Here is a 14,421-nt window from a genome sequence, read left to right on the forward strand (position 1 = left end):
GATGAAGGAAGTAATACATAAACTGGAACAAAAGAATAAAAACAGTATCTCTTTAAGATACACACCATGAATGTATTTCACTACATTGACACTAAGGCCATGACGCGATATGGTCATTAGTACTTCCCCTGCACTCTTCCTCCAAGGCAGATTACAGGGAGGGCACCATGAGGTTATTGCACTAAATAAAAGCTGGAGATCATCCTTCTGAGCCAGTTCTTCTGCCGGGGACACAAAACTGCACAATTTTACTAGGATCTGAAACAATAAGGCATTCAAATTATTAAAACAGCACAGGGACAGTAAAATATTTAACAGCAGAACTCTGTTCATTGGTACTTTTACACAAACTGATCAAAAAAAAGATCATCCAATTAGAACTGTTATGTTCATTAGCAAAGTAATGTGCAGTTCTTTTCCTTGCATATTACTTCCTGAATAGCCTTAATTACCTTCATCCATGTTAAATAAGACTAAGATTTGGTCTTCAAATGTTCATGGTTATTCCACCCCTCAGGCCCATTAAAATGTAATGAATAGGTCTAAACTAGCAGACTACTTTAAGTGTTTTATGCTGCCATGTAGGGATCAGAGTTTGAGTCCTAAATATGCTCCATTAATGCACTGTCTGCCAGAGACAGAATTGTTCCCTAGATAGCATGTTCAACTCTTGCAACAGGAATAGAGGTGTTAACAAGCTAACCACCCTAATGCTTTCTAATGCATGAAGAGCACTGATTGGATGGGATGGGAAGAGCAGCATCCATGCCTCCTTGGCCAAACGAAGAGCAGGCAAATCATTGGGGCAAGTAAGGTTACTTAATATGGCTATGTCTTCAGTGCAGAATTAACTTGGATAATCAACACCCAGGTCTGAGCACTTGAGTTAGCCTTGCCCAGGAGTGAGCAGCCACACTGCAAAGCCCTACTTGAGTTGCTGTGCTGCCTTGTATGTGTTACTAGGACTTCTGGGGCCATATCCCATGGTTCTTTAGTGTTGCAGTAAGTGAGACGCTCTACAATTCTTTCACAACAAACTGTGGGAGAACTTGTTCTGTTCTTCTGGGCACATGGGGTGAATTATAGGAAGGCAACAGAGGACCATCAGCATTTGAGTTATGTAAGCCTGTGTCCTCACTGGAAAGTGGGTAGATTACCAGCCCAAATGAAAGCAGAACCCAGGCTCTAACTCATACCCCAGTCATGCCAGCTAGTCTGGATAGAAAGTGCTACTTGAATTCAGGAAAGAAGTTTTCAAGAATGGATAGGAGGGGGTTGGGCAGCACTCAAATAAAAGCCCAGGCTAACTCTGCACTGAAGACATACCCATGTTGTACTTTGCCTTTTACAATGGGGCCCTAAGTTGACTGAAACCTTGAGACACTACAATATAAATGTTGAAAAATGATATCAACATCTAGCTTTGACAGAATGAAGAGATCTCAGGGGCCTTCCAGAAACACAACAAATCGGTACAACATGCAAAGAGTACCATGGGTATGCATTTTGCTTAGAAGCATATAGGTTATTTTGACCAAATGAATAGTTTATTAAATTTTCTTAACATGAGAAATGTGGACTGGTCGAAGTGAAAGAAAGAAGCCAAAAGAAAAGGTACTCACAACAAGAAGTCTGAAGACAAGTAAGAGACATCATTTTTAGGAGGAAGAATAAATCTAAATTCAACCAACATATTGGTTGTTAATAAGTAATGAGTACCACACTCAAAGAACCTTCGCTTCTTTTTAATTGTAGTAACTTGAGTGAGGAATAGGAATTACTCTGAATTTTCAGACTTCATGAACGAGACAAGATATTCGTTTTGTCAAGTGTAAACTCTCTGAATTACAGCAGGGTGTTATAAGTCTATAATATCCAAAGCCTATCACCAAGTGAAAGAATAAGAACAATCTATGACTCAAGAGAATGAAGTTATTCTGTCAACACATAGAACATTCATGAGACACTGTCTAAAGCCACAATGGCTTACTGGTTTCAGTGTGGCCTCAAATATATTTATGTATGGCCAAACTGACAAAGGCTAAAATTTGAAAAGATCACTCAGAAGATGAAGCCTCAAAAAAAAAAAAAAACCTTTTACAAGACAGAGAAACAGCCAAAGGTGCATTCATGATATTTCCAACTCTTTCAAATGGGAAGTTAGCTTTCTCTTTACAAACAGACTACCAAGTGACTCAGTCAGTTTTTTCTTCCATAAAGGTACAGGACCCTAGCTTCTCTAGGATTTCTTCCTTTTATTCAAAGTGTCATTCATAAAGAACAGCACACCAAAAAGTTGATATTCCAGGAACATTTGTTCATTAAGTGCAAGTCTAAACATTTTTAATTACTCAAAATTTATTACCAATAAAAATGTACTGTGTTTAATGTATCTAGTCAGATATTTAAACCCATAATGCCAAACCTAAATTGTACTGTGTGCCAAAAGGCGTTGAGGGAGCACAGCACCTTGCACAAAAGAACACCGGAGCTAGAACAGATATATCAACTGACATATAATTGTCTATCAGCATCTGATTATAAACTAACATAATACAACCCTTTCTAAGGTTAAAAAAATATGCCGTCTACCCTCTTCCTTCCATTGACAAACAGAGTGAAGATAATTGTATGAGCTATATAAAATGCGGCGGTAAAATCCATCTTTATTTCTTTATTCCTATTATTTTGTGGGGGGGTTTCAGTTAAAGCGGTGAAGTTAAATTCCAAGTCAAGTACACAGACTAAACTGCAATAAGTTGACTGATTCGTTCTGTTCTGCTGAAAAGGACTTAAATTAAGTCATTCAGGAAAGCCACAATAGTGACTTCCCTTTCCTGCCACACAAAGGTGATTTATTTCCCTATTAGAAATAAAGGTGGCATGTTTTTAAATAATCTTCTAATTAATATCAGTGCTGCTGATTTTTACTGTACTTACTCAAATGACTGTCATGGCTAAAGACATAAGACACGACGGGGGGGGGGGGGAGGTAGGGAGAGGAGGAGGAGGAAGTGGTCTGCATGTCATCCCTCTTAAGCAGCCCAGTACAAGTGCTACACTCATTTGTGAAGACAAAATATTTTCTGAGAAAAAAAGTACTCAATCTCAACTCTGCTGGCAGGGAAATCCATTTTGCTAACAAACAGCTGTCTCTGTTAACAAACAGAGACAAAAAAACTTCCATGTATGAAGTCACTGGCTCAGATCAACAGCAATTTCTGGAGATACCTGATAAAGCCACCTCTTTCCATTTTTCATACCGCCCCTTCTTAAAAAAAAAAAAAAAAGAGAGAGAAAAACGTCTGTCTACATACTCAACACCTATATTTTCTTTTTACCTGTACAAAGACTTTCTGTAGTAACGTTCGGCGCTCTGCTAGAGGTAGCTCATTCTGCGCTCCTCCAACTACCTCAGGCACATGTGGAAGGTCAAAAAACAGATATAGACATTTAACAAGCGTGGAAGGCACCGACATCGTCGTCATGCAGTCCACTGTTTTCTGAAAAACAGAAAAGCCAGTAACATTTCCCCATATTGTAACAGTGAATTTTTTTAAAATACAACATAATTTTCTTTTAAATTCAAGGTATTCTGTATTGTTTGAAAGAATGATTTAATTATGCAAATTATTGCCTTTAACGGAAGTCACAGAGATAGAAGCTTGCATAAAATTTTGACGTTTTCCTTCCTATAAATTTAACAAGCATCCAAACTGCTGTACCGATGAACGATGTATTCTTCAACATTTTCAAAACAGGAAAAAAAAAATAGAGGAAAAACAAGACAACACTCAGAGAAAGGTCTAAATATATCAACAGTAATAAAATAACCATTAATTATTCATATGACAATAGCACATAAATGCTTCAATTAGGATTAGAGTCATTACTTTACACAGAGGAAGACAATTCCTACCACAATACAAGACAACAATGTAACAAACAGTAAGAGAGAATGGAGGACAAAAACAACAACGATAAAAGCATAATTTACATCAGCTTGATAGATCTTAGCAATTACAAACTATAAAGCTTTTTAAAATAATGTAAAGATCAGCAATCCCCTCAGGCCCTCAATCTAGACCTCATCAGTTGGATATTTCTTGCAGTCATCATGGAAGTGTGATTGGATTGGAAGGAGAAGGTATTGGCTTTACGTTGTTTCATGCATACAGAACAGCGTGGAAGAAAATGTGAAAACATCTGGAGGAGAATGGAAAAGTTGGGAGGTGGGGTCTGGTATTATTTGTAAAGTAGGTAGGATGATTTGGTAAGATACATGAACAGATAATCAGGGAGCAGAGAGAAGACAGCATGCAATTGTCCAGTGTGTCAGAAGGCCAGCCAGCAGAGCCACAGTAATACAGCTCATGGTTGCCTTTGGCTTCACTATCTCTTTATATAGTGTGGCCTCCATGAATGGGGTACTATTTATTCCCAAATTCTTTGTCTTTTAAGATGCTCCAAGTAGTCTGCAAAGATATCCATTTGGGACAAAATCAAATTCCACATGCTCTGCAGGAATCAGCATACTGAATGCAGATAGCCCTTAAATATCCCAATTTAGAATTAACAAATTTAATGATCATACACAATTCAAGAGTATGGAAGGATATAGAATAAGGATAAGAGACAAGAACAGTTGGTCAAGGTGCCATCAGCATCTCAAAGACTAATATCTGTTACGGATATCTTAGGATCTTGCATGTTCGTACAGACTTTTCTTTCATCTTCACAGTGAGATCTTAGTTTGGTAGCAAAGATCATTCTATTCTTCTCAAATATTCCTAACTATTGTTTTTCAAAATACACATTCCCCATTATAGGTGGTTAGATAACAAAAAAGATTTACATATATTTTTCCTAGTAAGCACAAGGAGTTCACTCCACTGTTATTCATGGGACCAAATTATTAATTGTTTCTGAGTGTTCAGACTGCTGATTTATCAGTGAAAATATTCCCAAATTCCAAAGGTTTCAAAATATAAAAGATTTTTTCCAAACTAATCTTACCAGAAATGTATTTTCTTCTATTTTAATTGTCTCTATATAGGTCTACACTACAAAGCTGCACCACTTTGATGAAGACGCTCTTAGCCAACGGGAGAGAGCTCTCCCATCGGCTTGCTTACTCCGAGGTGGCAGTTAGGTTGGTGGGAAAAGCTTTCCTGCTGACACAGAGCTGTCTACACAGGAGGTTAAGGTTGGTATAACTACTCCACTCCAGAGTGTGGTTTTTTCCACACCCCTGAGTGACACTGGTATACCGAAGTGTGTAGTGTAGACCTTACCTCAGTTTATCCAGTCATGGAGAATAAACACCACCACGTGATTTACAACTTGCATAGAGGGTGAGTTAGTGCATGGAAAGCTGGGGTATAAATCCACAAAATATTAGTGGACCAAGAACCAACTACCTGCACTAGCAGGGTCCATAAGCACTAAAAGTTCCCTAGTGCTCTTTGACCTACTTCCATTTGAAACAAGAGTAGGTTAAAGCGCAAGGAAGAACTTTTAGTGTGCAGAAGCAGGGTCCACATGGACAGTTAGTGTGCTGCAGATTTACACCCCCACTTGCAGCAAACTAACTCTGTCCAAACAAGCCCTTAGAGGATTAGTTATGCACTACCACAAATAATTAGCAGGGAAACGAACACTTCATGAACAACTTATAGGTTGAAATTTGTTCACCAACTATTCAGTGAATATTTTAAAACTTTCACAGAAAATGAGATTAATTCAATAAATGATGCATTAACAGAAAATAATTAAAAAAAAAATTCACGGTTATTTATATCTTTAACCAAATCTAGACCCCAAAGAGATCATCATCAATACCTGGTCACAAGAATTTGTTTGGTTTTTGCTTCTAAAGTAAAGAATTTTTGAGTTATTCCAGTTTTAAAATGATTTTAAGGTGCAAAAAGCACTTTTTAGACTCTGTGAAATTTCTCTTAAGCCACTTCTGATTTATTACTTCTTTACCTAAAAATTATTTTACTGTGAGCTAGGAAACGACATAAATTTCAGCGCCAGGGGACTTTTTTTAGGCAACTTCAATTCATTACAGCATCACTCCAGAGACACTATAATAAAATTAAACCTCAATATAGGAAGGAGATGTAAAGGACTTTATGACCTGTAAGCTTTGGAATTAGGACACTGTTCGATGTTCCCGGGGCCCCTTTTCACATGTGCTATTTAATGAGAAATGCTGCAATCCTGAAAACATTATTTTGGTTAAAACATTCTTCCTGCTTTGGTTTTCATTATCATAAAGAAGAACTAACCTGACCGGATGAAGCTAGTAAATTTATTGTAGTGAGCAGCATCCAACCTCTACTGGCTTCTTCACTTTGATTGATCTCCAGGAACTGGACTATGGCACGACTTGCAGCCTCTGTTGAAAAAAAGCAAGGCCAACTACATGAACACATGCAGCATGGAAAGTGGATCTTCTTTACAAGCACCACACAGAATTTAAGTTGAATTCTGAATTTTCCAGTGTGACTACATTCGAGAGTGTAGTGATTGTCTGGTTTCACCCATGTAGCTGCTATTGGGGCATTTAGTGCACTGGATGAGGTACACCACAAATGCACCATGAATCCAATGATTTATGTGATATACATCAATGACATTTTCATCCTCTGGACAGACGATAAAAATGATGAGAGAGAAAAACACCACATCACCTGTGGGTGAACACTTTTCACAAAGCAATCACTATATCAGACCTATCAGTCCTCATCTTCAGAGGAAACCTGCACAACACTTTCAAAGGACGAGCCTGGGAACTTCAATTCATAATTTCGCTAGATAATAAAAATCATGGGCAGAATGGAGACACTGGATTTATGGCTTATTACAACCATCTATAACCTATATAACTATAACCCCAGCAGCTTTGCCCCCCCTCCTTTTCTTCCCTATGACTGGAGGGGTATTAACAGGCTACTTCATCTTGAATGGTCCTTTGAAATATTTGTTAACTATTTATGGTAAACAATCTGTTCCACCTTGTATTTAGCTGTGACATCCTGAGGTCTGGCCTATACTTCGCGAATACAGACTAACACAGCTGCTACTCTGAAATCTGACACCTATGTCAGTACTACTTCGCTCATGGGTGTGAAAAATCCACACATCCCGAGCAACCTAGTTATACTTACCTTAATCCCCACCCTGTAGACAGCGCTATGTCAACTGGTGAGCTTCTACCACCTCTTGTGGAGGTGGATTAACTACACCTCTACCCCAATATAATGTGGTCCTCAGGAGCCAAAAAATCCTACCGTGTTATAGGTGAAACCGTGTTATATCGAACTTGCTTTGGCCTCGACCATTTCCATTATTAATACAGTATTTCACACAAGAAGTTTTATTCTTGGTTTTGTTTTAGAAAGGGCGCGTCTGATGTCATCCTTCACATCAAGCCTGGGGTCGGGGCTCGCAGCCGCACGTCCTTGTCGGGGTCAGGGCTTGCAGCCCGGCACGGGGTCAGGGTCGGGACTCACAGCTACACGCCGGGGTCAGGGCTCGTAGCCCCGCAGCTCCACACAGGGGTCGGGGTTTGCAGCCATGCGTCGCAGTCAGGGCTCACAGCCTGGCGCAGGGTTGGGGCTCGCAACTTGCAGCCGCATGCTGGCCTTGCGGCTTGCAACCCCCCACATGACTGGGTCGCAACCCCCAGTTTGAAAAACAATGTTGTAGACGAGACAGAAAACCATTTTTGCTTTACTGCGTTATATCTGAATTCGTGTTATATCGGATCGCGTTATATCGGGGTAGAGGTGTACACTGATCAGACAGCTCTCTCCCATCGGCATAGGAGCATCTTCATTGAAGAGCTGCAGCTTCACCAGTGCAGCATTTTAAGTTTAGACCTGCCTTGAGTAAGTTTTCCAGACCTGAAGAACTCTGTATAAGCTGGAAAGCATGTCTCTCTCACCAACAGAAGCACCAAAAGACACTCCCTCATCCACCTTGTCTTGCTTCCAAATACTGTAACTTCTCACTTAAAGTTGTCCCAGTTAACGCTATTAAGTTGCTGATCAATTAGAGAACATGCTTGTTTAAAGTTGCACAATGCTCCCTTATAACATTGTTTGGCAGCTGCCTGCTTTGTCCACCGCTTGCAGGAAGAGCAGTCCATTGCAGCTAGCTGGTGTGGGCTTGGAACCAGGGTGGACCGGCAGCCCCCTGATCAGCTCCCCGCTCCCCTAAGTTCCCTGTGCAGCAGCCGCCCAGCAGGCTATCAATTGCCAGCAGTTCAGCTGTCCCTCCCCCCACTGCCATGTGCTGCTCCTGCCCTCTGCCTTGAAGCTGCTCTCAAGAGCCTCCTGCTTGCCGGGGGGGGGAGGGGGGGGAAGGGGGAGGGCTGGTAGCAGAGGGGGGCTAATGTCAGGGTGTCCCCCTCCCCCCTGCTCCTGCACCCCACTTACCCCATCTCCATAGAACAGGGGACACACACGACAGGACAGGGCTCAGGACAGAGGGAGTTTCCTGGCAGCAGCTGCTGGTCTCAGCTTGCTGATAAACTTAACAAGATAGTATACCTAAGAGCGGGAAAATGCGCATCTCTCTCTCTCTCACACACACTCAAACACACACACGCACGGTGTGTGTTGCTGTCTCTGTCTCCCATGCTGTCTCCCCTCCCTCCATTCGTGCTGCCTTGTAGAGTGTGAGGCTACATTAACAACAATAAGTTAATCCTTGAGGGCTGAGCCAATTGCTAGTTCATCATTTAGCAGTAAGGCATTCCCTGGGAAATATCCCACTCTCTGACTCCACCACCTCAACCAAGCTTCACGATCGTCATCACTGTGTACAGTATTAGATTGTTTGTTTAAAGCTTATATTGTGTATGTGTGTCTGTGTGTGTGTGTGTGTGTAACCTCCCCTATTTACATTAATTTTTATGGGGAAATTGGATTCGCTTAACATTGTTTTGCTTAAAGTCGCATTTTACAGGAACATAACTACAACGTTAATGAGGAGTTACTGTAGTAGCTCAAGCAACAAGATTGATCCAGTCTGAAATTACTGTATTGGGAGGAACGTGCACACCTCCTTAAAAATAGTGCAGTGGATCCATCTTCAGGGAATTCAACAGAGGCTTCCAAGAAATAAAAATAAAAAGACAAGACTTATTTTTCTAGATTTCTTTGAAAGTGAAGGTTAAAGAAGAATGAAGAGCACAGAACACACACACAGAAGCCTCCATCCATGATCTTAGGAGTAAGAATGGGGAGGGAAGGGGGGAGTTTCAATTTTTTAAACGTGTCACATCAGCAATCTTTTGTCTGTGGCTATTGGTGAACAAAACCGAATTGGTAAGTCATAAAATCATAGAGTATCAGGGTTGGAAGGGACCTCAGGAGGTCATCTAGTCCAACCCCATGCTCAAAGCAGGACCGATCCCCAATTAAATCATCCCAGCCAGGCCTTTGTCAAGCCTGACCTTAAAAACTGCTAAGGAAGGAGATTCCACCACCTCCCTAGGGAACGCATTCCAGTGTTTCACCACCCTCATAGTGAAAAAGTTTTTCCTAATAGCCAACCTAAATCTCCCCCATGCAACTTGAGACCACTACTCCTTATTCTGTCATCAGCTACCACCAAGAACAGTCTAGAGCCATCCTCTTTGGAAACCTCTTTCAGGTAGTTGAAAGCAGCTATCAAATCCCCCTCATTCTTCTCTTCCGTAGACTAAACAATCCCAGTTCCCTCAGCCTCTCCTCCTAACTCTCGTGTTCCAGTCCCCTAATCATTTTTGTTGCCCTCCGCTGGACTCTCTCCAAATTTTTCCACATCCTTCTTGTAGCATGGGGCCCAAAACTGGACACAGTACTCCAGATGAGGCCTCACCAGTGTCGAATAGAGGGGAACGATCACGTCCCTCAATCTGCTGGCAATGCCCCTACTTATACATCCCAAAATGCCATTGGCCTTCTTGGCAACAAGGGCACGCTGTTGACTCATATCCAACTTCTCGTCAACTGTAACCCCGAGGTCCTTTTCTGCAGAACTGCTGCTGAGCCATTCAGTCCCTAGTCTGTAGCGATGCATGGGGTTCTTCCGTCCTAGGTGCAGGACTCTGCACGTGTCCTTGTTGAACCTCATCAGATTTCTTCTGGCCCAATCCTCTAATTTGTCTAGGTCCCTCTATATCCTATCCCTACCCTCCAGCCTATCTACGACTCCTCCCAGTTTAGTGTCATCTGCAAACTTTCTGAGGGTGCAATCCACGCCATCCTCCAGATCATTTATGAAGATATTGAACAAAACCAGCCCCAGGACTGACCCTTGGGGCACTCCGCTTGATACCGGCTGCCAACTAGACATGGAGCCATTGATCACTACCCGTTGAGCCCGACGATCTAGCCAGCTTTCTATCCACCTTATAGTCCATTCATCCAGCCCATACTACTTTGACTTGCTGGCAAGAATACTGTGGGAGGCAGTGTCAAAAGCTTTGCTAAAGTCAAGGAACAAGGCGTCCACCGCTTTCCCCTCATCCACAGAGCCAGTTATCTCGTCATAGAAGGCAATTAGATTAGTCAGGCATGACTTGCCCTTGGTGAATCCATGCTGACTGTTCCTGATCACTTTCCTCTCCTTTAAGTGCTTCAGAATTGATTCCTTGAGGATCTGCTCCATGATTTTTCCAGGGACTGAGGTGAGGCTGACTGGCCTGTAGTTCCCAGGATCCTCCTTCTTCCCTTTTTTAAAGATGGGCACTACATTAGCCTTTTTCCAGTCGTCCGGGACTTCCCCGGATCGCCATGAGTTTTCAAAGATAATGGCCAATGGCTCTGCAATCACATCCGTCAACTCCTTTAGCACTCTCGGATGCAACGCATCCGGCCCCATGGACTTATGCACGTCCAGCTTTTCTAAATAGTCCCGAACCACTTCTTTCTCCACAGAGGGCTGGTCACCTCCTCCCCATGCTGTGCTGCCCAGTGCAGTAGTCTGGGAGCTGACCTTGTTCGTGAAGACAGAGGCAAAACATTGAGTACATTAGCTTTTTCCACATCCTCTGTCACTAGGTTGCCTCCCCCATTCAGTAAGGGGCCCACACTTTCCTTGACTTTCTTCTTGTTGCTAAAATAGCAACAAGTCTTACTTGATCCAGGGCTGGTGAAAAAGAAACATGTAAGAACACGGAAATTTTCCATTTAAATAATTATTTTACACAAAGAGAAAGATTTATTTTCACATCTGCTCTATGCATTTAGGCATCTGCACCTAACTTTTAGAACTATACACAAGTCAATCAATCGACTTGTAGATCTAATATACTTACTTATTATACATTTCTACACCTCCTGCAAGGGTATAAAGTAAAGGAAGTAATTGGCAAGAATCCAAGTGATACATATACACTACTTTAAAAAAAACAAAAACAGACTCCTCAAACTTCAAAACTAAATCTTTTCATTTACAGTCTACATACACTGAAAGTCAAGAGAAAAAGGGTCACAGCAGTCCTTCAACAAACCAATTCTTAACCTGTTCACTACTAAACTGCAGCAATTTAAAAACAATAGTAAATAATGGAGGAAAGTAAATGTGTTCTCAGTGTGGCCAGAAAGATTTTGCATGTGGATGTAAATGGTGTATCAACATTACACAAAGGATTCTAGTTAACGAATTTTTTAAATTATTTTTTCATGCAGCCTTCCCTACTCTGACTTCCCTGTTCATTTTAACACTTGTAAAGAAGGAACTAGTAATCCATTGTCCATGGATAACATTTTTTCACATTTACTGGCAACTGACCATCAAAACTGAGTAGAGAAAATACGAAGTGGAGTGCTTTTAGAGGCACCCCTACCTTTGCACATTAATTCTATTTATATAAATTTTTAACATCAAAAATATGCATTGAAAGTGTCAACAAAAGGTGATGGTTCTTCTGAAACCCTTAACCACAACTCACAATCTCTAGATTTAAAGTAACATTAAATAACAACATTTTACTGATGTAGTAATTCTGGCAGAGCTTAGCTGTATTGTCTTTAGTTAAATAAATACTACGTGACAGATTTCAGATCAAAGTCTATTCCATAAAGAACTTCCCCAAATACAAAACTGAAATGAGAATATAAAACCATGACTTAGCATGGTTGATCAGAGCCCACCAAAAGCAAGAAATACAGTACGTCATAAGTGCGCTTTACTAATCCATGCATTTTATAATTCATTTAAAATAATGTCTGTCTCCGCTTTGCACAAGATAGTAATAAACAGACTGGTATTGTGAGGTCTCCTAAGAATTCATTATTTTTATACACTGTAGTGAGGTACTTTCTGTACTACCTGTGATGCATTTTTTGTTTGTTCACTATGTGGAAAATTTAGTTATTAGTGTAGTTCAGTGTTAGTTTGCTGATGCACCATAGCATTCTGTATTGTCTATGAAAAGTCAGCATTAAATACTGGATACAAAATCTACAAACCAAATAGCATGCAAATAAGCCAAGTTCCATTTATACAGACAATTGTTCAGAACTTTTATAAAAACAGATAAAGCAATTTCAATTAACTAAAGGCAAGATTAGTACAGAGTTTTACTCAAAACACGCGCACACACTCCCCTCCCTTTTAAGGCACCAAATTTCTCTTAAAATCATTTCTTCTCATACCTCAAAGTGTATAGATTTTTACATAACATATACAATAATATACAACTAACAGCTTTTATTGATCTACAAGCATGTTTACAAACCAAATTCTCTCAAGATAAACATGCATAACGTCCACTGAAGTACCAGACTCATCAAAACTCATAGAATCTTGGAAATTTAGGATTGGAAAGCAGTTCAAGTCCAACCCCTACATGCTGAGGCAAGACCAAGCAAATCTTAAACATCTGTGGCAGGTGTTTGCCAAACATGTTCTTAAAAACCTACAATGACAGGGATTCCTCAACATCCCTTGGTAATCTATTCAAGTACTTAACTACCCTTACAGTTTTTAGGAAAATCTTTCTATGTAACCTAAATATCCCTTGCTGCACATTAATTCTTGTCCTACCTTCAGTGGACATAGAGAATAACATATCATACACGGGGGGAAGGATAGCTCAGTGGTTTGAGCATTAGCCTGCTAAACCCAGGGTTGTGAGTTCAATCCTGGAGGGGGCCATTTAGGGATCTGGGGCAAAAATTGGGGATTGGTCCTGCTTCAAGCAGGGGGTTGGACTAGATGATCTCCTGAGGTCCCTTCCAACCCTATGATTCAGTGATTCAATGACCATCCTCTTTATAACAGCCCTTAACCTATTTGAAGGCTGTCTTCTTTTCTCAAGTCTAGGCATGCCCAGTTTTTTTTGTTTTTGTTTTTTTAAAAACCTTACCTTATAGGTCAGGTTTCTAAACTACTTATTTTCATTGCTCTCCTTTGGATTCTCTCTAATTCCACATTTTTCTTAATACACAACCTTGGAATCCTGTTGCACTTAGACATTTGGAGTGGATTACTGTAACTCAGTCTACCTGAGAAACAGAAGGAAACTGCAGCTGGTCCAACACGCAACACCCCACTTCATAAATGGAACAGACCATAAGAGCATTTAGCGTCAGCACTCTGCACTCTCTCTTCATTCACCACCAGATCCAAACTGAGATACTGGTCCTCATCCTTAAAACATTGAAAGGACAGGATCTTTTCTCTCTGTGCTGCCGTCACTCCCTCAGTACCACCAGAGACACAAATGAGCCTTAGCAGATAACACATGGTAACGCTATCAGAAGACAGAAGCAGAGTCTTCTCAGCTGTGAATCGCCTGCTAGGCAACTCTCAGAGGAAAGCAAGAAGAGCTCAAGACTTCCCATATTCAAAGTACAATATAAGATTCACCTCCATGTAAAGCCATTTATCAAACAGAGCAGAAGAGAAGCATGGCAACGTTTTTCTATGTCTGAGGATTTTTGTCTTATTTTGGAATGAACTTGCTATTATCTTGTGATAATAATTAGCTACGGTGCTTTAGAAATGCTTTTAGAGATAACATATCTGAGTGTAAAAACCTATAAATACATGCTGCACCCTCCCAATATTCATTTTATAAGCATCCATACAGCTCTCACAGAAGAGAGCTCATTGGCACATTACTGACTTCTCTGGAATGCACAACACACACTTTACAAGGCCCAGTCTGTCACCCCATGCACTACCTGTGGACTTATTTGATGCTCTCCGTCGAATTTCTGTCACCATCAATCGTGACACTTGTGTAGTAAACTGTAGGAGGTCAGAGAATTTTTCTGTCATTGTACTTGGAGGAGCATTTCCAAACACCTAAAGACAAGAGAAAACAGATTTTGTAATGTGGTAATATCTGTTGCAGTTTTTCACTTGCAACCAAATCTCTTTTACCATTAGGAATTTAGCACACAGTTGAAC

At 40.8% G+C, this 14,421-nt stretch overlaps 1 protein-coding gene across 3 annotated transcripts in view; it reads right to left on the bottom strand.

The window, feature by feature from the left end:
• WDFY3 (WD repeat and FYVE domain containing 3) overlaps window positions 1-14,421 on the bottom strand; it is a 229,319-nt gene that overhangs the window by 180,207 nt on the left and 34,691 nt on the right. For all 3 annotated transcript variants that reach the window (XM_077814992.1, XM_077814993.1, XM_077814991.1), the window contains exons 3-6: window positions 14,193-14,316; window positions 6,294-6,403; window positions 3,342-3,503; window positions 66-258 (exon numbers count right to left, since the gene is read on the bottom strand). In XM_077814992.1, the coding sequence (XP_077671118.1) occupies window positions 66-258; window positions 3,342-3,503; window positions 6,294-6,403; window positions 14,193-14,316 (589 nt within the window). The remainder of the gene's footprint in view (window positions 1-65; window positions 259-3,341; window positions 3,504-6,293; window positions 6,404-14,192; window positions 14,317-14,421) is intronic.

The sequence above is a fragment of the Eretmochelys imbricata genome, chromosome 4 (assembly GCF_965152235.1).
Source record: "Eretmochelys imbricata isolate rEreImb1 chromosome 4, rEreImb1.hap1, whole genome shotgun sequence".
In the NCBI taxonomy this organism is placed as follows: domain Eukaryota; kingdom Metazoa; phylum Chordata; order Testudines; family Cheloniidae; genus Eretmochelys; species Eretmochelys imbricata.